We start from the raw sequence: 26,725 nt of genomic DNA, 5'->3' as shown, positions 1-26,725 counted from the left end.
GCTACAGGATTTTTTAATATTAAAAAAAACAAAATTTGTAAATTCTCAATTGGAGCTCTGAGCACCAAAAAAACTGGATATCATCACAAGTATTTAAAAATAAATGTTATCTGCTGTGAGGTAAAAAATAGATAAATAAGCACATGGATGATGGACCTACTTTCTTCTTTTTTGGTTGACAAAATAGAGTGTACTGCTTCAAGAATATTTAATTAAAACATGTGAAAGGAATGTTTTTGCACACAAAGTTGTTTTCCCATTCTTTCACCATGAATTCTTGTTATGGCTATGTATGTTAAAGATGTAGTAAAGATCCTTTAAACAGAAAGACGAGACAACACATGTTACTATTCAGGGCTCACGCTACCAGGCGACTTGGGCGAAGAAGTCGCCTTCACGACCGTCACTTCGCTTTCCCCAACCCCCAAAAGCGAAAACAAGTCGCCCTGTTCTTGACGATACTCGCTTTCAGTCGCTTCCGTCATCGGACATTTTCAATTTTTACCAAGTTGATGAAACATCAATTTTTTATTGATAATTAAAGAAATTCAGACATAAACGATTCATTGTCTTTAGAAAAGAGATTGAAGCATTGTCTTCGCAATGTGTAGCAGGTTATTTGATAAAAATACAACTTTTTATCACTTCGTGCATTTCCGCAAGTTCCGGTGCTTGTTACTCGAAAACGTACATCAACCTAAATTTCGGCGGCAAAATAAGTTTTTTACTTCATTTAAATGTGATAAAAGTTGTCCTCCAGAAAATTTTTAATCCATTTATTGCATTAAAAACGTCATGTTCCTTTCCAAATAACTTGTCAAACATCGTTTATTTTGGTAAATTTTCTTGCATTCGTCCGCCATTGACCGATTTCTAAACTACGGATCTGAACCGGACCAGCTATGACCGAAATCCGTACTTTTACAATAATTACTACGGACGCACGGATGGAACAGCTGACTGAAGAATATTGATCCTAAAGGGGAAAATTACGCATTCCACACGCATTAAGAGACTTTTGGTTACATCTAATTGATTGGTGTATATAATTCCCTATATTTTTTAGTTTCAAACTATTGATTAAAGTTGCTTAACTCTGAGACTATTATACTAATATCAATATATTATGGCCCAGCTTAATAACTTTTATATTTTTTTATGAGAAACACTGAATTTCATACACAAGATAATTTTTAATTAAATTGTAATTGATAAATTATAATTTCTTTACATTTTTTAAAATAAAATTTATTTTTTTTAGTGCTAGATTTTTAGTTGGTAGTTTCTCACAAGAACCTTAGTAAAACTTAAACAACTTTTAATTTCAAATGTTACTTTAATTGTAATTTTTTTACTCAGGTATGAATTGAACAATATAAAAAGAACATTATTTACATATGGCCCTTTATACTATTGTAAAATCCAAACATTGTAGCGCACCGCGCGAATGAGCACTTCTCTTTCAAATCTCACCACTTCTCTCTATCAGTTTCAAAAAGAGAAGTCACTTCTCCCTTTAATTCTGAAGTAGTGTGAGTCCTGCTATTGTACAGTGCCATGGGTGAACATGGTGAAAGAAAAAAAGACAAAGAACCAATTATACAGCTCCGAAAACATATGATAATTCTTTAATTCCATGGTCATAAAGTAAATTGTATTTTTGACAGCAGACAAGAAAATTATACTATATATCTTATTTGATTTTACAGAGGAGGAATATAAACAGCATGGCAGTTCAAGTACATGCAACAGACATGAAAGATGCCTCACTGACAGAATTAGAAGTGCAGATGAAGAAGGCGTCACCAGAGAAATGTATCTCACTCTCCCACAGTTCACCGTCAGTTCAGATGTTCTATGCCTTGAGGACATGTCTAGAGACTTGTAGTGATGCCTGGCTACATGAATTCCTAGAACTCGATGGATTAGAGAGTTTGCTGGACTCACTGATTCAGATGACAGCTAAAGGATTCACCAGTTTCTCTGATGCCATTCATCAGCTAGATTGTCTTGCTTGTGTCAGGGCTATATTAAATACAAACACAGGACTTGACTTCATGGTTAGGCATGATATGTACACACCAAAATTATCTTTAGGTAAATAGATCTGGGCCATAAACATGATGTAATTAAAATTGAATGTGGCACACACCTCAGGCTCTTTGCTGTATGATTACATTGTACATTAATTCTATTTGCTAATTCAAACTATTATAAAACATCACTAAAATGATGACAAGTTTTGTTATTGACATCCATTTAATTTCTGTCTGATACTTCCTTCTTAATTTTTGGTACTTTTTAATTCAATTGGGTATGCTTAGCACAACAATGTTTGCAGTTTCTTGTTCTTGAACAGTGGTGCAGTATACTATACCACTGTTTAAGACAAGAAATTGCAAACATTGTTGTGCACATACTAAGTTTCATGAAAAAAATTGAACATGCAAGAATCAGTTATTGAGGAAAACTTGTCTTTTCTGTATTTATACATGTAAGAGATTTTGCCATTTGTTCAATACTAAATCACATATAACATTGTATTACAGTCATATAAATTTTATTTATTTGTATTGCAGCCCTGAACATTGGGAACACTTTACCAAGAAAACATGTGATAGAGATGTTATCAGCTATATGTGTGTACAATAATCTGGGATACCAGAGTGTTCTAAATGCACTCAATTATTTTAAGGTTAGAATTATTGGGGAAAAATGTGTGTTTCCGACCTTAATTGTGTCTGTTACCTTTGTGCTTTTGCATTTCTAATAAACTGATGATAACTACAATGCACTATTGAATATAGATTTTGAAATATAATGTTGTTATAAAGTTTCACGATAACTACAATGAACTATCATGACTATTGAATATAGATTTTGAAATATAATGTTGTTATAAAGTTTCACAAACATTTTACTGTTTAAAACAGTAAAATGTTTGTGAAAAAACTGGGTAAAATTTAATCATAAAAAGAGTAATGGAAAATTAAGACTTGGGAATATTTAATTTTCCAAAGTTGAAGAAAAAAATGCTTTGATTTTTATATTATAACCATGATAACCAGGATAACAGGCATGCATTGAGTTTGAAATAGCTGTATTTCAACAAAAAAAGTTTGATGCTCAGACCCCTAGAAGAAAGGGATATAATGTATAAGTCTATATGTCTAATTGTAAATCCCATATCAGATTGATTTTTTACTAAGAAGTTTATTATGAAGCTGTGGTGACGTAAACTTATCCTTCCAGAGCACCTGAGATCACACCTAGTTTTTTGATGGGGTTCGTGTTGTTTATTCTTTAGTTTTCTATGTTGTGTCATGTGTGCTGTTGTTTGTTTGTCTTTTTCATTTTTAGCCATGGCGTTGTCAGTTTGTTTTCGATTTATGAGTTTGACTGTCCCTTTGGTATCTTTCATCCCTCTTTTATTTACATAATACACATACATGAAGATGTTTGTGGTATGATTGCCAGTATTCACCAAAAACCAAAGTACATACATGTAGATGTAAGCAACTATAGGTTAGTACACACAACCTTCAATAAAAAGCAAAACCCATAACACTGACTTGATATGATAAATTAATAAAATGCCATGACATGACAAAAAAATATCATTTCATGTTCATTACACACATATATATATATATTCATTATGATATGAACATTTAGAAATATATAATAAATAAAAACTTTGATAGCAATAGTGCCTGGTGTCCTTTTAATAAGCTCCCAGTAGGCTACATTGTATGGGGGCATTAAGTATTAACTTTGTATGTCTCTTTGCCCCTCTGTCAATCCTTATTTGTTTCCACACTATTAACTTGTTTTCCTCATTGAAAGTTTGAATTTAGGCAGAGAGTCATTTACCATTTTAGAGTTATGCACATTTTAGCTTTGGAAATTGCAATCTTTGAGAAGGGAGTATTCATGTCTTCTTTATTTTTATTTTTATATTGTTATTTATTTTCTTTATTATTTGCCATTTACAGAAAGAAACAGATCAGACAAACAGATTCAGTGTCATAATCAATGATTTGAAGACAGCTGAGACAGTGCAGCATAAAACCGCTCTGATGACCCTGATTAACTGTATAATAAACACAACACCAGACACTGTAGAAAGAAATAGAATAAGAAATGAATTCATAGGTACATTTTTATTGCAATGAAAAAATTGAATTACTCACAAGTACACATTACATGAATTTTTCACTAAACTGTAAACAAATAGATTTTGTCAGACCAAGGAAATGTCTAAAAATGCTTCAACTACTGTCTTTTGGGGTATATAGTGCGCACCCTCTTTATGGTCCAAGAAATGTGAGAAAAAAGTTTATTGTTCATATAATGTCAAAAAGGTAACCAAAAAAAAAAACAGATTTGAAAAAAATAAAGAAATATATATTCACATAAAATGATTATCTTTTATATTTTAGCATTGACTTATGAACACCTTCTCTGAAATATCAATTGTTATACTGATTATGCATATGCATTCTTTATATTAATTAGTCGTAGCGAGGAACTTTTTAAGCTCAATTTTTTAATTTTTTTTTTTGTAAGGTTCTGTTGGTCTGTATATATTCTTACAGGCACGAGAGCAATTTACCAGCCTGCTGGGCCTGTGATTCTTTTAATACACCAAAGGTGAAGGAGGCAATTTCAACAAAAATTTTAATGTTCTGTACACATTTTATTTGTTTAGGTTTACATCTATTGGACATTCTGACTTTCCTGAGGAAGGAAGAGGCAGATGATGATCTACATTTACAGCTTGAGGTAAGAGAGCAGTCATGTTGACAGCTCAGTTAACAAAAAAAAACAAACATATTGATTAAATGTTACATCCCAACATTTGTTTCCGTTCTCTTACTAAACCTTTTCACCTATAGTGGCCCTGCACGAAGCTACTCTGAGGCGATGGCTTTCCTGGCTATTGTGGCACAAGTTGGAGATCTTCACATAAGATGTCAATAAAAACTTGTCTGTAGTTATATATATCTTTATTGTATTATTTACACCTTGGACACAGTTTTTGTCGAGCCTGCAACTTTTGTTGCAGAAAGCTCGACATAGGGATAGTGATCCGGCGGCGGCAGCGGCGGTGTTAGCTAACTTCTTAAAAACTTTATATTTTAGAAGGTGGAAGACCTGGATGCTTCAAACTTTGTATATAGATGCCTCATGTTACGAAGTTTCTGTCAGTCACATGTCCAATGTCCTTGACCTCATTTTCATGGTTCAGTGACCACTTGAAAAAAAAGTTCAAATTTTTTGTAATGTTGAAATCTCTCTTATTATAAGTAATAGGATAACTATATTTCATATGTGCGTACCTTGCAAGGTCCTCATGTTTGTCAGACAGTTTTCACTTGACCTCGACCTCATTTCATGGATCAGTGAACAAGGTTAAGTTTTGGTGGTCAAGTCCATATCTCAGATACTATAAGCAATAGGGCTAGTATATTCGGTGTATGGAAGGACTGTAAGGTGTACATGTCCAACTGGCAGGTGTCATCTGACCTTGACCTCATTTTCATGGTTCAGTGGTTATAGTTAAATTTGTGTGTTTTGGTCTGTTTTTCTCATACTATATGCAATAGGTCTACTATATTTGTTGTATGGAATGATTGTAAGGTGTACATGTCTAGCGGGCAGATGTCATGTGACCGTGACCTCATTTTCACGGTTCATTGCCCTGTGTTAAGTTTTTGTGTTTTGGTCTATTTTTCTTAAACTATAATAATAGGTCAACTATATATGTTGTATAGAAGCATTGTTAGCTGTACATGTCTGCCTGGCATGGTTCATCTGACCTTGACCTCATTTTCAAGGTTCATTGGTCTTTGTTTAGTTATCTTGGTTAATGTTAAGTTTATGTGACAGTTGTTATAAAGCTTAACTTTATACTTAGGACTATCAACATAATATCAATGATTAGTATAGAAGGCGAGACATTTCAGCGTGTGCACTCTTGTGTTTATGTTTTGATAATCATGATAATTATTTTGTCAGAAGGTTATTAAACAAAGAAAGATAACTTGTGTTTGCAATGTTTTTTAGTGGGAAATATAAAAGAGGTATTCTGATCCTGGTAAACCGGGACTCATTGTCAGCTGTTTGAAGTGTGAATCCTGGTAAACCCGGATACATTGGCGAAATGGTTAAGAGACTTGATTTCTTAATAATTTTTACTTTTGATTCTTATTACCCATCCATCCATTCGTATACCCAAATTATTATTGGTTCTATAACTTTCGTTTGCTCAACTTAATGTCATGAAACTACACAATCTTAATTACCACCAAAGACAGTTTGAGATTAAATTTAAGTGGAGTCATTTTCACTGGTCTTGAGTTATGTGCCTTTGTTATTAAATTTTTTTTTTTTAATTGCTATATATATTTACAAACGGTAGCTTAAGTGTTCTATTGACACATTCTTCATTTATTTTTTCTGTATAAGCATGATAAGCAATAGTACTAGAATATTTTTCCTTTTGTTTGTACTTTCTGATAAAGGATACATTTGATTGCATGAAACTCGAGTTTAAAACATAATTTATATTTATGATCACCTACACAATATAACAATCATGCTGCGGTCCAAATTTACATTTTACTTATATATAATAAATTTTCTATTAAGGTGGTTCGCGGGTACAAAAATTTCAGCAAAAAATTAAACCTTTATGTTTTCATTACAAATTTTATTTATTACACTATTAGTTATTACTTTATGCAATGGTACAAAAATCAACCAAAAAAATGGATTCGGTTTGACCCCAGATGACTTTTAAAATGTTTATATCATTGAAAAAGCTCCAAATTATCTACCTTTGGTGCAAAAATGCAATTTTTTGGCATTAAATTTTAAATATCTTTTTTAATTCATCGGTGACCTATGTTTTTTTATTATTGTTTTTAAATAAGCTGTACATAAACTAAATATTTGTAAAATTTAAGCGATTTCTGTAATTAGGTTATTTTTTTATTTCAATATTACCTGTATTTCTTCTATTAGTTCAACAGAAAAAAAGGACATTAACAAAAATGTATGCTTCTTCCGGAGGCAGATTGTGAGCTTAAATGAACGTTGACCCATTTTTTTGGAAAGTTTGCTATAGCTTGCTATAGCTTCTTTCCATAGGCATCGGCCTCAACTTTCAGTGAGACAGACTATCGCAATGTTCTGCTCCAAGATAATGCAGTACTAGTGTTCGAATTCTGATTCTTGGATATTTTGAGTTGCTACTCTTTTGAAAAGATAACAGCTTGAATAAAAAAGGAATGAATGTTCACCGACAATTCAGATGAATTTCACTTCATTTGAAAATAAGTATCACAAACACTGCTTTGCAGATCTGCCATTGACAAGTGATAATGGTTTAACAAATTTTTTAACAAAACACAGGTGATAGAATATAAAATACTTGATAATTATATGGCTTATGTCTCGCGCCAAGGACAAGTAAAGGTAAATACTGGCTTTAATAGAAAAGTGCATTTTTTTTGTCAAACTGACATTTTAAATGGGGCATAAAAAGTGATTTTTGGAAATTGCTGGCGAGACATTGGTTTAGTTTGAAAAATCAAAACTGTGGTTTAATACATATTTGAAATAATACACGTGTATAACCTATTTGAAATAATACACATATACAGTTGCAAACTTTCCAGAGGTGGTATCCAGCACTTTGATTTATTCCATTTTTCTATTAAATATAGGATAAAGTTCATTTATAAAAAAATATAGCGAAATCCTATATTAGAAAAAAAAATGATTTATACCCCTTAATTGAATATTTGATAAAAATTTGTATAACAGTTGGTGGAATATTGGAATATTCTCTTGTAATATTTTTGTTGTTCAACCATCTCCCTATTAGCATTTTAATATATATATTGCAGGTATTCCATGATAAGAAACATGAAGATGAAGAAATTCTCAATCAGGAAACTAATATAGACTTCAACAGTCCCGAAGATCTGATTGATGATATACAGAGTAAGGTATGTCTGAAAATGATATAGGCTAAAAGTTATTAATTCATAAAGATCAGCTTGATATTGTCAATGACTGTATAATGAAAATGTAATGACAGGGAAAGAACTTAAATAGACTTTAAAACTTTTGAAGATCTGATCAATGCTGTGAAGTGTACATAAAGTAAAATATTCAGGAAGCTAACATAGATAAAGTCAATGTTGTACACACTAGCTGAGCATGAAATAATAGACAAAGTATTTTAGATTTTAAAAATCCTATTGTCCATTTTAATTAGTTATTGGTTTTAGTTTGTTGTTAGTGATGGATTTTTTTTTCAAGGAAAAAAGCAATACCTGAATCTTTGAAAGTTTTACATGACATGTTCTGCAACAGTTTTTTGTATAATTTTTTATTGTTCAACTGTTACACTAGTAATGGAAGTCCTTTTAATTTTATATATATCATGATATATTGATCATGTTGATATGAGACAACTTTTATTTACAGATATTTGGAACATCTAAAATGGTATCATTTGTGAACATTTTACAAGATCTGTTGTCAATAGAAACAGTTTACAGCAAGAATGCGTACGTATATTTTAGAATATAAAAAAAAATCTGGAAGTCCATATGGTGTTGTTTATGAAGAAGTTTATTAATTCTATAATTTGAACCTCTTTGATCATGTTGATGGGTCCACTCACATGACTCATTATCTTGTTATTGTCTAATCTTTTTATTGATGTTCGTGACCTTCTGCTGTTGTCTGCTCTATGGTCGGGTTGTTGTCTCTTTGGCACATTCCCCATTTCCATTCTCAATTTTATTGTGAGTTAACTCCAGATCAATTAATTTTTGCAATCAATTTAGTAAAATTTATTCGATGAGTTGAAAAATAATGTGAGTATGCCAAACGTATATGAAAACATCAACAAATGGAGAAAGTTGCAAAAAGCAAACCATTGCAAAGTTGGCTACAAAGGTCTTATCACAATTATATAATTTGGCATATATACATTGTAGTTTAGTATCTGTAAATGTTCCACTTCTGAAATGCAGTCAGCTTAATACTTACAGAATTGACTTGACTGATGTTGGGAACATCCCTTATTGGAAACAGAATTTTCTTGTAATTTTTGAAGAAGTAAAAATTAATTTACCTAAGAATAAAAACTTGCTTTTGTTTTGTTACTGAAATGTTTATGATAAGTTGAAAAATAGTGAAATTGTGTTATAAAAAATTGTACTTTTTATGCTGTTCTGTTTTATTTATTCCCATGTGTTTGTCGCCCAAAACATTTGTACTTCTTTATACTATTATTTATTTTAAAGGTCCAAAATATGGAAGACTATTGATAACCTTGTCCATCAGACTGTCCACTCCTGTGATGTCCATGTCAGTACTAATACATGTGATGCACCAGACACTGTTCTAGATACACTGCCTGAATCTCTACACAAAAGTATACAATACATTAAAAACTTCCAAGCTCGGACAGCCTTATCTACACAGAAATCTAAATCTATATGTCTAACAGATAATGATACTGGGGTAGAACTAACACATAACAAGGATACTATCTCTAATGAATTAACAAAAGTAGCAGAAATGATGGAATATATGGACCAATCACAATATGACAATCTGTTTCTTGATGTCAAGGACATCAGTGCAGACACGCCCACAAATAAGTCAGCTCTCCAAAGGAGGTACAGAATACAGAAGAGAAATGTACCAAAACCTAAGAAAAAGATGAAAAGTTGTCAGTGGGTTAAACTTCCTGATGAATCTGTAGGTAGGCACCAAATAAATTTTTATTTTTTTTTTATTTTTTTTTTTTTGCGTACTTGTGAACTGTGAAATTTAAATATTCAATGAATGACAAATTTTCTATAGGCTTGTATGCAGACTTTGGCAAAATTAAATATCCAAACTTTTCATCAAGGACTCATCTGTATAAAAATAAATGTGATAATCATGGTTTATTTCTAGAAGTGGATAAGGTAACAAATAACGGGTGGAAATTCTCCTTAACACTGGCCGTAAGTTTTAACAGTATTTTATTTTTTCAAAAGTGCACAAAATACAATTATACAATAGAAATACTGGGATTTGGAAACCAGAAGAACTTATATAAATCTGTCTCCCTTTGTCCGTTGTTGCTATACATAAGAAAAATGTTGAAATAATAACAATAACAATATTTTTCAGTAATAATTTACTCACACTATATATATATGGAATTACAGAAATGCCAAATCCCCAATTGCCACGAAAAAAGTGTTGTATCTTTTAGTTGCACATAGAGCATATAGATATGTATGTATTTTTAATTTTTTTTTTAGATAGATTTGGAGAGTGTATCTGGTTATCATCAGCTGTTTCTAGAAGAATATTACCAGATTACAGTCAATTAGAGAGATTGTTTCAATCATCAGAGAATATAGTACAGGAACAAAGTGAAGTAAGAAAAATGTTTAAAGCATATGGGTATTGTTATTGTCTGCTCTTATGTTCATTTACCAAAAACTTTATTATTAAATAGTATAAATGGATTTTTAATAAGGCAAGTACATTAAGGTGGTACCCAACACTTTTACTAAAATTAATTTGGCTCGTTTAATTTTTATAAAATTTTGTCAAAGTATTTACTTTGACCCTTTAACAAAAATATTAAAATATTAAATTTTTTGAACCAACCGTTTTATCAGAAAAATTACACTGGTTATATAGCAGTTTGACAAACACTTATTTTGATCATTGAAAAGCTTAATATTCCCTTGTGAACACAACGTCATTAAAATGTTCTGCTGATTTTACAGAGTTATCTCCCTGTAGTGTTAGGTACCACATTAAATAGTATAAATGGATTTTTGATAAGGTAAGTACATTAATTGTCAAGACATGCATAAACTATAGAATACAATAAAATTACGGTTTAAAAAAACACACAAAAAACTGCATTACAATTTCTATTTATAGAAAATTGAGAGCAATAAAATCTAATCAACAATATCAGAATGTGTTTGGCATATTCTTCATTAATATATACATTTCTTGCTTTATTTCACAGCATATAAAAAAAATTCAGGCAATTCTAGAAAGATCAAAGTTTCATTTTAGCAAACAATCTTATGACTAAGATTGATTGTAAGTCATGAACAATTCAGTACAATTATGCTCATATTAGTCATCAGATGTTTATTGAAACCCAGACCTGAGACCAATTTTATGTACATGTTGAGACTTTGAAAGATTGAAGTTGATGAAAATAAATTAATAATGCAATACATAGAGAATAAGACATGGCAAAATCCGTATCATATGTTGTATCATCCCGAGACACTAATATCAGCCCAAGGGCCTTTAGGCCTGAGGGATGATATTGGTCGAATGTGATACGGATTTTGTCATGTTTTATACAGTTTATCATATATTTCAACAGGAGAGTATTATATTATATGAACTGTTTTCTGATCCATAGCACTGGGTTACCTTCAGTTCTACTTTTGTCCTGGTTCAAAGCCTTAAAAGAATTGCTCAATTACTTATCCGAAGCACCTGGGTTACCTTACAATTTGCGTGCTGTTGTTTCAAAAAAAATTTGTTTATTATTGTATTTTTTTGTGTGTTTTGTATTTTTTATAGTTGCATTTAGTGTACCAAAAAATATGAAAACTTGACGATTGTGACGTCACATACCAAACAATGATGTCATTCAAGAAATTGCGTCACGCCCGAATTACCGTTCTATTGGACCAATTTTGAGGAAAATTTTTCTTAAGCTTACATAAATAAAAACTGACTTTAAGTATAAAAAAAAAGTAGGGGTGTGATAAAGGGTGAGCATCAAAGTTGCGCGATATGGATTAAACAGCAGGCTATTTATCAAATATGCAAAACTATTGTATTTACTACTAAACATATGATAAAACTGTATATGAACATTTTTTTCAGATAGTTCTATTGAACTCAAAAAGTAGAAGAAATATTAATTTGTTCCTGAGTCGTATGGAGATAGGACCAGAGGAGCTGATACAAGGGTTAGAACTAGAGAATGAAGATAGCTGTGATATATCATTACCAACACTACAGTACCTGGTTAAAGTATTACCTGAGAGAGAGGAGGTACAACAACTATTTGTTGCTTTAAAGAACATGCATATATGAATAGGGATTTATTGTAAAATTGTGAAAACACAACATTAGGATTTATATCTAAGGCATTAATGCAAACAAGATGATTATAAATTATAAGGATAACAGGAATCATCAAAATGTGAAACTACATCAGACACAACTTAAATACCTAGAATCAAAGGAATATCTTTTTAATTTGAACATGAAAAATTTTTATGGTAGCATTTAGAAACACTTCAGTGTATTGCTGTATTTCATATTCAACTTGTACTCCATAATGTATTATTCGTTATTAAGTTTTTTGCTTGACAAGAAATTGTCAGATGTCTATGTACAAAAAAAAAGTTGAAATTAAATGTACTATGTATGGTTACAACTGTTTACTATTAGGTAATTAAGTATTTATTTAAGAAACATCTTCAAAGCCATAGAAAATAAAATTCAGGGATTTTAATTTATTATTTCGCACTTGGGAAAAACAAATTCGTCCTTTTTCTGTTTTTGCTCCAGAATTTTCTAGATTGATTGATTGATTGTTGGTTGCTTAACGTCCAGAAGCAAATATTTCATGCATATTCAGGACGAGATTTCTCTAGATACCTGTTTATAAACTAGAACTTAAGAAGATTAACAATGATGTAAATACTTGTTTCTCTGTTGATCACACATTTCATTACTTTTTACAGATAGGTATGTTATTGAGTTACGAAGGACGTCGTCTGGAGTTAGGAATGGCTGAACAGTTCATACTCATGTTAGCCGATATCCCTGACTTTGAGATTCTGATTGAAGGTCATTTAATGATGGCAGAATACAACAAAAGTATGAACAGACTGAAGGGATCACTTAATATGATGGTGGATGTCAGTAAACTTCTACTGGAAAATACACATCTCAAGGAATTCTTCCACTTCCTGTTGAATGCTGGGAACTTTCTGAATCATGTAAGATTTTATTGCAATTGTACATGTTGGTTAAATTCTTTAAATTGAAAATTGTAACCCAGACTGCATTTGCTTGAAATAACAAAAGGACTGTAAACCAGATAATTCAGAATAGCTTGTAACTTAAACTGGAATCATCTGCAGTGCTTTGTGCGTCAACCATATAGACTTATTTACACTTGTATGCAAATTTGTCCTACATAACATGCCATCACACAAGCTCCTGTAAACTTTTACATCACAATTTTAATCATTTGTAGTCATAATTAATAAGTGATTGTTGCTTGACGTCAGAAAGTTATTTGGAGCAGATCTAAGATCATTTGGAGACAAATTCATAAAAAGTGTTGTTTAAATTTGATTGTGTGGATCAGTAGTCATATATCCAAGATGAGTATTATGTTTACATTCATAAACTTTACATAGATATAGAACACAACCTGAGGATGTGCATCAAAGAACATTATAAAATCCAGTAGATGAAAGTGGGTCGAAAGATACCAAGGGGACACTCAAACTCATAGATGGAAAATAAACTGACAACGCCATGGAAAAAAAATGGGATAATGGAATTCACATACTTCAATTGACTTATAGTATCTTTTTTGTTAGTTTTTTTACAGTTTTAAACTATATTGTAGGACTATGTACAAGGAGAGGCAGCAGGATTTAAGTTATCTAGCCTTGATAGAATGGTAGAGGTGAAATCATTGACAGCTAATCATTCATTTCTCCACTACATGATCAAGATGGCACAGGATCTTGACAACACATTATTAAAGTTCCTCCAAGACTTCCAGTCGTTGGATAAGGTTGCTAGGTATGATAATATGATATACTGATTTATCGCTAGAAAAATATTCCTTTGATCTTACTGACTAATAATTTCCTTTCTCAGCACAGTAGAGTGATATGCAGGCCTCTACAATAACTTTTTTTTCAACTTGTCCAGTAGGACAAGTACATATCAAAACTTACTTGTCCGAATGAAATGGTTACTTGTCCAAAATTTTTTTAATTATAAATAACCTTTTTACATCTTCAGTTGATTAAAGGAACAAAACGAATTTAAACAATAGAACAGAATTTATTGTATTTCTTTTGAAATACTTTTCAAAAATATGAGTCAAGTACAACTGAATCTAGTCGTGTCACAGGACTAAGGTTCTAGTTCTCATCAATGCTAGTCTCATCAGACTCTGCACATGAGACACCATCTGATACACTGATTGGATTTGTATCCTGTGTTTTTATTTAAAGTTGAAAAAATGTTTATTCAAATGCAATCAATAAAAAGAAGAGGATAAGGTCTGAAAGCCAATGAGACAACTCTCTGCAAGAGACCAAATGACACAAAAATTAACAACTATAGGTCACCATATTGCAAGTATTGTTTTTTTTTTTCTACTTATGATCAAATATGATTTTGTGAATTTTATCATGTTTATGGTAAATAAAAAAAAAATTTTGTGAAAAAAATACCTGTATGGTATTTATTATAAGGAACAGAATAAGGTAGCAAAATTAGGTACTGATTTGTCTGTGTCCCGAAATGTCTCCTGCCTTGCCAAACTGTATATCAATCATGTCTACTAAATATGTGTCATACGGTGCCAAACTGTCTTTTAAACTTGGAGCTAAACCTGTCCTGGTGATGAACTGTCCTGTAAAGTTACCTTATCTACAAAGCACATCATTTATTCGGATCAGAAAGACTGGTTTCCAGAATAGTTTACCTTTTACCTTTTAAAAAGTAGTTGTATAAAAAGGTTTGCATTTGAATAAACAGAATGCAGAAACATGTCAAATTAATATTTGTTTTCTTGTTTTTTTTATAATTACTTTGTTCTTCAAAGTTGGATTAAATTCATTTTCTGCAAAAAAAATTGTACTTGTCCCGACGGGCAAGCTTGATACAGTTTTTACTTGTCCGACCTTTTTTCCCTCTGGTACCAGACAATCGGACAAGCGTTATTGTCGAGGCCTGATATGAAAAATTATCTCTAGAAACTAAGGGCACACATGCTGTTGTCAATGAAATTGACAATTTTGTCATAAGGTAAAATAGCAATAAACAGATTATCTTTGGTCATTTCAACTTTTCCCACTTGAGACATACTCAAGCGAAAAAATCAATCTTGCTGAACTTGAGATAACCAACGATAATCTATAAATATCAAACATAAACAGTGTAGAACAATAGAATGGCAATATACAACTTTTAAAGGTATTACTGCCTGAGACTTAAATTTTAGCAATATAATTTTATAAATCAAAAATGATTTAATTTTCATTTTCATCTGACAGCAAGTGCTTTTGATTAATATTACACCCCTGCTTTTAAAAAAAGGGGGGTATACTGTTTTGCCTCTGTCCGTCCGTCCGTCCATCCCATGAATATTTTTCGTCACATTTTTCTCAGGAACTATACTACCAGGATTTCTGAAATTTGGTTTCAGAGTTTATTTATGTCAGCTATACTGTGTGATGCATTTTCAGATTCATCACTCAACAACTTCCTGTTTACTGAACACTTGTATCATTTTACACATAATAGCCAAGTTGAAAGTTTTCGCAAATATTTCTTAGGAACTATACTAGAATGATTTCTAAAATTTGGTTTCAGACTTGATATAAGTCTTCAATAACCCCCTCTTAAAAAAAGGGGGGTATACTGTTTTACCTCTGTCTGTCGGTCCGTCAGTCTGTCAGTCCATCCCATGAATATTTTTGGTCACATTTTTCTCAGGAACTACACTACCAGGATTTCTGAAATTTGGTTTCAGAGTTTATATATGTCAGCTATACCGTGTGATGCGTTTTCAGATCACTCGACAACTTCCTGTTTACCAAACACTTGTATCATTTCACACTTGATAGCCAAGTTGAAAATTTTCGTCACATTTTTCTCAGGAACTATACCAAAAGCATTTCTAAAATTTGGTTTCAGGCCTGATATAAATCCGCTTTACTGTGTGATGCGTTTTCAGATTCATCACTCGACATCTTCCTGTTTACCAAACACTTGCATATTTTTACACTTAATATTACCACTTGCGGCGGCGGGGGTATCATCAGTGAGCAGTAGCTCGCAGTTTCACATGTTATTATTATAATGTGTTATGCTTTTGAATATATTGAACTAAATAATTAATTTTACGTCTTATAGTTTTTCACTATAAAACATTTTATTTCCTTTTCAGCACATCATTAAATGATCTGAGGAGAGATATAAATAGTTTCAGTAAACAGATGTGTAGATTTATACAACATCTTCAATTAGCTGATCATAAACTGAAGGACAAATTCAACACATTTATAGAGGTAATATTTGAGTGTTCTAAAAAGCTGGGCATTTGGCTATTTAGTTATACTTTTATGTGATTTGTGTCTGAAATTTGCAAGGAAATCAACTTGATTCACAAATTGTTATTTGTAGAGCAAGTCTTATTTAGTTAAAGTTTTCTCGAAATCAACTAGGTATTTCAGAAAGGTATTGGAACTATTGGCTGAATACAGTTCCCAAAACATAGTTTGCATATTGATGTATCTTATTTTTCAGTCTGCTAAAACTATTTTTAAAATATTTTTTTTTTTTTTTTTAAATCATGGATTTTAGAATTTTGGACAGTAGATTGCTTATGACCAAATGCAGTATCCAGGGCAACCCCCCCCCCCCAGTGTTTCACTATTATATATACTTTGGTTTTGTTTTACATTAAACATTCAGATTCAGTCTGAGGTTAAAGTTTTTCAGTCATCAATAACTATTTCAAAAATTCATGGAATATTATAACATTTGAACAGAATATTGAACAGGACCAAAATACAGTATCAAGAGCAAAATTTTTTTTTTATCAATCCATATTTTATTGATAAATGGAATTAGTTTTTAACTGTTATTAAATAGATATAGTCTGGGATTAAAGTTTGTTACACATCAATTACTTTGTCAAATCGCCATAGAATTTTATTAAACTTTTTTGTTTCACCTTGAAGGAGTCAAAAAGCAAGACATAGGTATACTGTTTCCCATGTGGTTGGCGGCAGCGTCGTCAACAATGTATTAGTTTGTGATTAGGCCTAGTTCATGGTGAACCTGGCCAATCATATTTAGTATGTGGTTCTATTAGCTTTGGCACATCTCATTTCCTTTGTGATTATTTAGCCCTGCCCCTTCAGTCATGGTCTATTGACTTTTAAACTTTTGTTTATTTTACATGTATTAGTTTGTGATAAGGTCAGTTCAAGTGAACCATTTAGGGTAGGCAAATGTTAATTGGTATTCAGTTGTATAAGCATTAGCAAATCTCATTACCATGGAGAATAATTGACCCTGCCCCCTCATTCATGGTCTATTGACTTCGAAACTTTGCTTAGTTTACATGTATTAGTTTGTGATAAGATCAGTTTAAGATGAACTGCTAATGTTAAGTTAATGATATTTGATATGCAAATTTATTGACAAGTATCGTTTCCATGGAGATTATATAGCCACCACCCCCTCTTCATGGTTCATTGGCTTTGAAACTTTTACATAGTTTACAAGTTAATGTTTATGTTTAGGGCCATGTAATGAGAACGACTCATATTAAGTCAATGGTATTTGGTATGCAGTTGTATGGAGATTGTTTAACCATGTACCTCAGTCATGGTACATTGACTTTGAATATTTGTATAGCTTTTGAAACATGTTAAAGTATTGCTATTTTAATTTCAACATTTGCATAATCAAAATTACAAAAGGGCGAGACATGTCTCTGTGATAACAGTATATTATGATCAAGAGATGATCTCTGAAGAAAACATTTCAATAGGGTGTTGATATTTAAAAAAAAAAAGGAGATGTGGTATGGTTGCCAATGAGACATCTATCAACTAAAGTTCATATGAAGTAGATGGAAGTTGCTTTCTTTGGATATTAACCCACATCTTTTCCTGGTAATACATTGTATATTTCATGACAACAATCTTTAAGCCAACTACCATTTCATGTTTCATTTCTCCTTCCAGACTGTGAGAGCAGAACTGATCATCATACAAGCCACAACACTGCAGTTAAGGAGCCTATCAGAAAAAGTGGCTGCTTATTTCTGTGAAGATTTCACAAACTTTGACCTTGAAAACACCTTCAAAGTCTTACAGAAATTCTGTAAACAAATCAGAAAATGTCAAATGGTAGGTACTCACTAAGATTATCAAGGACAATGGACTCATTGATATTTATAGAATTATAGAATTATAGAATTATTACTTGCAAAATTTTAATATGGCAAATTATATGGTTAATGATTAAATATAAGTTGATTGAAAAAGATCATAATAGAGTGCAGTTCAAGGAAATTATTATAGTTTCGTTATGTATTGTGTTTTTTGTGCATGCTATGGATGGGTATATAAGATATAGCTTTCTTTTGTCGTTATTGTCATGTCAAACTGATTTAACAAGGTACAGAAAAAGTCATAAATCACAAGTATATAGTCTATAGAAAGTTCCCCTGTACTTGAGGTGGATACAGATGTTTTTATATATAATTATTCATGAGATCATTTCTTTTAAGGTGAGAAGGGATATTTAAACAGATGGAAGGCATACTGTTTTATGTTTTATTTTCTGTCTGTTAAGTCTGTCATTGCTTATAATTATGTCATTGATTAGTACACTTAGTCCCCTTTTTCCATTATAAATCATTCTTGATCCATTTGTTCTTTTAGGACAATGCAAGTTTTCAGAAACAGTCACACTTAGCAAGGAAGAAGAATGAACAACTTAAATGTACCTTCAAAAACAGATTAATGGCATTAGAATTTGGAAAAGATGCAGGTAAGTCAAAAGACCCACAAAGTTAGCTCACTTATTTCTTACCTAGCAAATGAGCCACTGTTATAACATTTAAAGTGTTTTCTAAAAATCTTCAGCATATGGCCATTTAAAAAAAAAGGTCAAACTGCTGGACTGATTTTAGACAGAAGATACCATGATACTAAAGCTCCACTATAATGTAGTACCAAATTCAGTCTTGCCGTTTTTGTATCTGTATGGGTACGTCGTAGTTACCAATTCTGGCTTTTATACAACGGGAGTGAAGGCGCCGTCGATTTACTGACGTTTCGTGAGAGCAGATTTAAAGCTCTCAACACTTGTTGTGCAAACAATAGTGTCTTCTAGGTGGTTCCAATTTACTATTGTGGACACAAAAAATGAATTTGAATCAATGTTGTGGTGTTTTACTTGTAGGAATGTCAAAACACCTGGTATTGTTCCTCACTTGTTTTTCAACTATGTTAGTGGCTTGATAGTTGTCAAACTTTTTAGCTTTGATGGTTTGTCTTAGTCTTGCTGATTTGAGGAAGTCGTCTGGATGAATAGCAGGAACCAGCCCCTCAACCACCTTGTACAAAAATATAAGTTTTTGGCTTGTGGGTCTCAGTAGTAATTCCTGTAGCTCTAATTTTGTAAGCATGTTTGTTATGCAGCCATCTTCTCCAGTTCTGTAATCACCTGTTATAAAGCATGCTGCTTGTCTTTGTATACGTTCTAGCTTGTTTGAGTCTGCTATGCTGTAGGGGTCCCATACATACATGCCGTTTACATATAAACAAAACTAATCTCATTAGTTTGATTTTCCACAAAAACAATAAATGATAGCAGTACAAATGAGGTTACATTAAATGCGTTGAATATCCTTTTTTTTTCAGGAGCAAGTTCATCCATATTAGAAGATAGAAATAAAGTTTTAGAAAAAATATTAGATGATTTACACCGTGGAAACTTCCGACCTGTTATTAAATCAGAAGTCCATACCCCTGATACAATAGAGCTGGACCCCTTTGAGTTTAGTAACATCAGTTTTGTAGAAAGTCCATATGTATTGAGACAGCATGTTGGTACCTACAACTCAGAGGAGGACATCTTATCACCTACAGAGTTAGTAGGCATCAGACCAAGATCCAGTTCAGGTATGCTCGTTCATATTTCATTTTCAAAATAGGTAGAGTATTCATCATGTTATTTTATACAAAACTTTGCAGAAATTTCTTTGTATAGGATTATGCTTCAATGAACAATCTTTAAACTTCAATTCTTAGTGAATTGTGAATTGAAAATGTTGCATTGACTCAAGAATTTACTATTGAACAAAATAAACAGTTCCCTCTAAAACACTACCAAAATGTAACTTAAATGTTTTGTGGAATAAGGTTTGAATAATTTTATTTAATCTTTAGTCCTTCCATGAGGAAATCATTGTTTTTAATTATAGACCTCATTTAGTGCAGCCGCATACAAATGAAATTGAGCGTCTATTTACTGTCAATACAGAGACATTTCAAATAAATTTGCTAACTGACACTGCATAGATCATTCTGTGGTGAAAGGAGTAGGGGCATTAAGGCCTGGTTTTGGCCCAAGAAAATAAAATGTTTGATAACTTTTTCAAATTGGGACATAATCTTTAGAAATGCATAGGGGCAAGAAATATAAATGAAAAACATTAAGATTCTTATGTGATGACGTCACAATTACGTCATAATATATACTGTTTTCACAAAAACAATGAAAATTCAGAATTTATGCAGTTTTCTATCTTTATTTCTGTTGTGGAAACATCGTGCGCAGCCAAGAAACAACAAAATAATTTAACTGAAGCTTTATCATTACTATTGACAAAATCTCACCAAACATAAAGTTGTTTCTTGGGTGCGCACATACTTTTCCAATCGAAAATATACTTAAAAATTTGATGAAAAACAAGGAAAATCACAAAATTTTACAAAATATGCAAATTAAGGCATGATTTGTTGCCATGGTAACTTCTTTAATGTTCAAAATTATTTTGTTTTTCTGAATACCTTCTACTTGAGATACTTTTCAGTAATTTTAAAATATGTATGATAACTTTTAAATTTGCAGTAATTTTTGGGCCAAATAAGGGCCTTATTGCCCCTACTCCTTTATGTAATCTTTTTTAAATTTGTTAAGATTGGATACAGTTTCATTTCAATGACATACATGTATGTAGTTACATTATCCAGACATCAAAATCTCTCCTGAAATCAAAAGAAAGCACTTCCCGTATTATGTTCAATGGCCCTTGAAAGTCATGTAACGAAAAGTAAACATGTGTTCAGGGGCCATGAAGAGGTAAAAATGAAGAGTTGCGTAACTTCCAACATTCTAAAAACATAAAAGTCCTTTAATTATATGAAAATTAGTTCATTAAATATAGAAATGGGCAGCAGATATCAAATGGGTATTCAAACATCATAAATCTAAGAAAACATGGCCAGAAAAAAATAAACAAAAGACAAACAGGAGTCTACAAAGTACCATAAATGCACTCTAATTTATTTGAAGCATAACAAAATATAACTTACTGATTTTTGGAAGAAATATTGAACAATTAGAAATTTTTCATTTACTTCATACAATTAATGCTGTTTTCAAGCACGGAACTCCTTATTTATAGTAAATGCCAATAAAGGCATCTCCTATGCTTTTACTAATCTCAAGTTTGTTTCTTTTTATGCCCCACCTACAATAGTAAGAGGAGCATTATGTTTCTGGTCTGTGTGTCCGTCCGTTTATTTGCTTGTCCATCTGTCTGTCCCACTCCAGGTTCAAGTTTTTGGTTAAGGTAGTTTTTAATGAAGTTGATGTACAATCAACTTGAAAGTTAGTTCACATGTTTCCTAGGATATGATCTTTCTAATTTAATGCCAAATTAGAGTTTTGACCCCATTTGTCCGCTGAACATAGAAAATGATAGTGTTTACTATGTATTCCTTATTATTCATAGGTTCTCATTAGACTTTTATACAACTTTTTCAAAACCAAGAAATCAAATAACTACTAAAATGCCATTTTTCCTCAATCAACATTTTTTTTTATACTAATAGCCATGAATCTTAACTAGTCCACAATTAATACCATCTACAGTGTATCATATTTTTTTCCAGCAGCTGAGATTCTTCTAGATGAACCAAGACTGGAGAAAGAAGAGGCTGTGTTGATAAATGAACCACATACTAAGACAGACAGAGATATGGCAAATAAATTGCAACAGTTAAAGCAAGAAATGGCACATGCCCAACGACCATGCCATCTGGAAGTGGCAAATATATCTGATGGGGCACCACCATTCAAGAGTGCTGCGGTGGCCATGTTGAATGAGAGTAATACATCAAAACTGAACGTGTCCGATAAAGAAATTACTGAAGCTAATGAAGTCATAAGTAAAATTAGACTTGAACAGTTAAAACGTCAGACAAGTAAACATAAACAATCTCATAATCGTAGTCGTAGCGATCTCACAGATTCAATCCTTGTCACAGAGAAATGGATGAAATATGAGGAGATGAAAAACCATGAATACATCATGGAGGAACAGATTGCGCCCCTTGCTGAACCAGAAAGTATGTGTGCTCTGTCTACTCTTAATTTGGAAAATCATGGAAAGTTTGTTGACAGAGATGATGTCAAGCATTATGTAGAAACCCAGAGACAGGATGAGAAACACTTATCCTTACAGGAAGGACCAATCGTTAAACTCCCTTTCACGGAAAATGTACGAGAGACGTGGTCAGATAAACCTAAACGACCAGAGAAGAGATTGTCTGTCACAAATTTTTTCAATAAGATATCCAGAGCTGTCCTGAAACCAAAAAACACTGACCCAGCAAAGGACGAAAAAACAAAATCTCAGATGTTTGGGCGATTTATGCGCAGAAAGAGTCTCACTAAAGAAAACAAAGAAAATATTTTACAGTCTGATCGAATGCAGCTGTATAGGAGTCAGGAACGGAAAAGTAATAGAGAATTCAAGAAGCTGAAAGGGGAGAAAGGAAAATTGGCAAAACAAAGCAAGGAAAATTTACGCATAGAAAAACTTAGTAAGGAAGATCTACGATTGGCTGCCAAACATAGTAGGGAAGACTTACGACTGACAGCTAAACTAAGTAAAGAGGATTTACGCCAGCATCTTAATTCAAGCAGGGAAGAGGTTTGGCAGACAGGAAAGTTGAGCAAAGAAGATTTGAGGATGCTAAGAAAACTAAGCAAAGAGGATGTCAGGCATACTGAAGTGTAAAGAGATGATTTTTCATATTCCAAATTTGAAACAAGTGCTTTATATTACATTTACTCACTAGATATTGCTGTAAATGGTTGTAATAAGTATTGGCTAAATTGGTGCTTTAAATTTGTACATAGTTTATTGTCTGTAATATGTCTAAAGTAATCATCTGTTACAGTTGTTAACATCAATTTTGCTTTGTTTCATAGGGCACATGTTAAAATTACTCATGATTATATGTTACTTAAAGCACACTTGTGATTCATACATGTCATAGATGTAAAACCTCTGTGAATATTTAAATTTATCCAATGAGTTTGCTTGAAATTAATGTTCACTTTTGAAAATTTGTCCAACGAGTCTGCTTTAAATTAATGTTCACTTTTAAATATTTGTCCTTTTGACTAATATTGTGGATTCTATCATTCATGTAAAGATTTTGTTGCTACATTTTACTTTATGACTAATTGTTTTGATTAAACATAAAATTAATAAAGGAAGGGAGTGGGTCATGAAAAAAACCCATTTGAATGGAGTTTGATAGTGTTAGATTTATGCAAATTTGATGCTTATTTCATATATAACAAAGCTTAATTTTCTATGTACATGCACCTGGTGAAGAGCCTTCTGTAATGCCTAGATCTATATATCATGCTATGTTTAAATGAATCTCTGCTGCTGTCATACCTGTAGCCAGAGGGGGTTCGGGGGTAGGATGACCCCCCCCCCCCCCTTTGAAAACAAATAAGCACTGTTAAAGTCAACATTCTGTTCGAATTGTGACTGTTAAATTTGAGTTCGTGAGTCCAAATAACCCCCCTTTGGAAATTCCTGGCTACTGGCCTGGCTGTATATGGCATTTATTTCTGTTTGGGTCTGTGCTTTGCTTTAGGGAAAGAGTAAGGTTATGGTAAGTCCTTGTAAAGGATAGATTAGTCATATAATGTCAAAGACAATTTTATTTAGGTTGTGAAACTTTGCGGTTGTGTTAATAGGCTGTGATTTTCCTGTTTAAACATTTAATTAGTGCAATTAGGTCTATTGAGCAGAATCAAAAGTTGACCTTAGGTAGTATTATTTATAGAATAACTAATCGAAGAATTCAAATAGAGAAAAATATTCAACAAGTGACCGAACAACACATAAATTCACGAATGCAAGTAGCGCATGAGTTAATTATCAGTGTTGTTCGGTGACGAGTTGAATATTTTTCGATATTTGAATTCTTTAATTAGTTATTCTTTTTATTACATTGGCAAATGGCTTTTTTAAAGAAATTAATGTTAAAACATGTAAGGAACTATATCTTTTTTCTACGCATTCACAATTTGTTTTGATCCGCCGTTATCGACGTCTTGACAACGCCTTTTGTTGTATGAAGTCAGAGAGTGAAATAACCACGTTTTTTCAATGTGAAATTATTGGTTGTTTCATTTAACTGGGAAATCAATGTAATTCATTGCAACAAATGTTATAATTGTGTATAATAAATTTTTGTAACAGTTACAACCAAATGTTATACCTGAAACATTGAAGCAAAATTGTACGTACAATCGAGTGAATATTTATTAGATGAAACTGTTGTATTGACATTGCATCTAAAAGAATTGTTATACAAAATTTGATACGTGTAAAACATGTTGTTATTTAGTTATAAAGATAAACATCTTGATTACACAGAATGGGCAAAACACCAAAAAATGTGTTGTTCATATTTAAAATTTTCTTGGTATATTACTTTTTAGTATAACCTTTGTGCCTTTTTTTTTTTTTTTGAGTATATTTAAAAAATTATATAGAGTTTTTTATATTGAATTACATTGAGTTTAATATACTTAACAGTTTATTGTGAGGATTTCATGTTTTGTAAATATAAATGTCTCTATACAATATTTGTAACAGTTTATATTTCAATATACACTTATTTTATATTAATGGATTTTATGATAATATTTTTTGCATAGGGTTGTGATTTCTGTATAATTGTGGACTTATTGATCATAGATTTTGCTTAGGGTTGTGATTTGTGTGCAATAGATTTTTTGTAGGCTGTGATAGAAATTTGGTTATGTTTTTTTAAATGCATATTTAATCTCATCAGGTTAAATAGACTGAGTTATTTCCAATATTTATTACTTTCATTGTCCATTGGATTGTTTAGCAAATATTATACCCTTGGTACAGTTATAATCTACCCTTTCATTGACAATATGAATACCAAAATTAAAGCTAAGCCATACCAAAAAATATGTGTGTGTTTAAACTTGTTGAAGGAAAAAAATACAGTTGGTCAGTCAGCAAAACTGAGCATGCATGTGCCTACAAATCATTTTATAAATATTTATTTTACTCTAATAATTTAGCTTCTAGTGGACCTCTCCCGCCTTGACCCCTGCCATGACTATGACTTCAAGGGCATTAACTTCATTCATTTATTGATAGAAAATGTGTGTATTGCTATCTTTATTGTTATAATTTTCCTCAGTCATTTGTCAGTGAATGTTGCTTTCCATTTGTACTAAAATGCATTTTAAAATTTCAAATTTGGTCTGGTCTTAGTGATATACAAATCTTAATCATTGCTTGAAGTTATTATTAGATTGGCTCAAGGTTTCTACACCAGTTAAAGTGAGGAACAAACCTAATGAAGTTTATTAATAGATTTAAATGGGATTTCTACTACAGAGACAAGACAAGACAAGACAATATTTTATTTAAGTCTCACCTCTTCATTATATAAAACATACAAACAGTTGATAAAACAACATCATAAAACATACAAGAGCCACTCTAAAAAGAGTTACGAGAGACTATCTAAAATGTATATACAATATTTACACTAAAATTAGCTATATAAAATACATTTTCTTTTCAATAAAATGTCATTGCAGATTTTGGCAGTATAAAAGTACATATTTATATGTGAATAAAAATATAAATTTATCGTCATCAGACAATTGCATAAAATTAACATTAAATAGAGATGCTTGATAAAACAAATAATAACGCAAATCTTCATACACAGGACAATTCATTAAAACATGTTTTTCATCTTCAATTAAAAGATTTTCATTACAAATGTAGATCATATTTGTTGGTAGTGTTCCCAGATCAAATTAATTGCCATATATTGTCTATAGTCATTTTTTTAAGTAATATTAAATAAACAGAGCTTTGACATGACAAGACTAATGAAGGTCTTTCAGAAATCTATCATATTATTATCATAAGTTGTTTTGTAAAAATAAAACTTTATAAGATGTAGTAATATTGCAGTTGTATATTGCAAACAAAAATGAATTGTGAATTAATTTGTGAATTCTATAAAGAGTGTGATGTATTATTATTCAGTAATTAGACATAACAATTAAGTGTTATACAGTATTATATAGTTATAGGTTTATTCCTGTTTATCAGATGTTCTAACATGAGGTGATTATTTGTTATCATCAAGAACGTTAAAAAAAAGAGATTTTGAAAATTATAGCCTGTATTTATAAGTAAACTCTAATTAGCATACTGTGGATTCATTTTTGTTTCATTTGTAACCAATTTTAAGTGAAGGTAAAA

The 26,725-nt window shown here is 31.6% G+C and overlaps 1 protein-coding gene across 2 annotated transcripts; it reads left to right on the top strand.

Moving 5' to 3' along the window:
• The first annotated feature begins 1,713 nt into the window (after window positions 1-1,713).
• LOC143041998 (inverted formin-2-like) lies at window positions 1,714-25,938 on the top strand. Of its 2 annotated transcripts, none has more exons than XM_076214196.1 (16): window positions 1,714-2,097; window positions 2,580-2,695; window positions 3,996-4,155; window positions 4,712-4,785; window positions 7,917-8,018; window positions 8,503-8,585; window positions 9,330-9,793; window positions 10,344-10,462; window positions 11,956-12,126; window positions 12,825-13,082; window positions 13,724-13,902; window positions 16,286-16,406; window positions 18,096-18,260; window positions 18,798-18,906; window positions 19,782-20,042; window positions 22,044-25,938. In XM_076214196.1, exons 1-16 carry the CDS (start codon window positions 1,728-1,730, stop codon window positions 23,168-23,170), a joined length of 3,879 nt encoding a protein of 1,292 aa, XP_076070311.1. In that variant the 5' UTR covers window positions 1,714-1,727; the 3' UTR covers window positions 23,171-25,938. The 2 variants fall into 2 exon arrangements, with proteins under 2 accessions (XP_076070311.1, XP_076070310.1); XM_076214195.1 differs by having other exon boundaries at window positions 22,041-25,938.
• The last annotated feature ends 787 nt before the right edge of the window (window positions 25,939-26,725 follow it).

This window comes from Mytilus galloprovincialis, chromosome 8 (assembly GCF_965363235.1).
Source record: "Mytilus galloprovincialis chromosome 8, xbMytGall1.hap1.1, whole genome shotgun sequence".
NCBI lineage: Eukaryota > Metazoa > Mollusca > Bivalvia > Mytilida > Mytilidae > Mytilus > Mytilus galloprovincialis.
This window is presented reverse-complemented; position numbering and strand designations above follow the sequence as displayed.

Excerpts from the sequence above, each read along its gene's own strand:
- LOC143041998 (XM_076214195.1), top strand. The coding sequence starts at position 1,728 with ATGGCAGTTCAAGTACATGCAACAGACATGAAAGATGCCTCACTGACA. Across the intron at positions 18,907-19,781 it reads AGAATTTGGAAAAGATGCAG|GAGCAAGTTCATCCATATTA; the intron begins GTAAGTCAAAAG and ends TTTTTTTTTCAG. Across the intron at positions 20,043-22,040 it reads CAGACCAAGATCCAGTTCAG|CAGCTGAGATTCTTCTAGAT; the intron begins GTATGCTCGTTC and ends ATTTTTTTCCAG.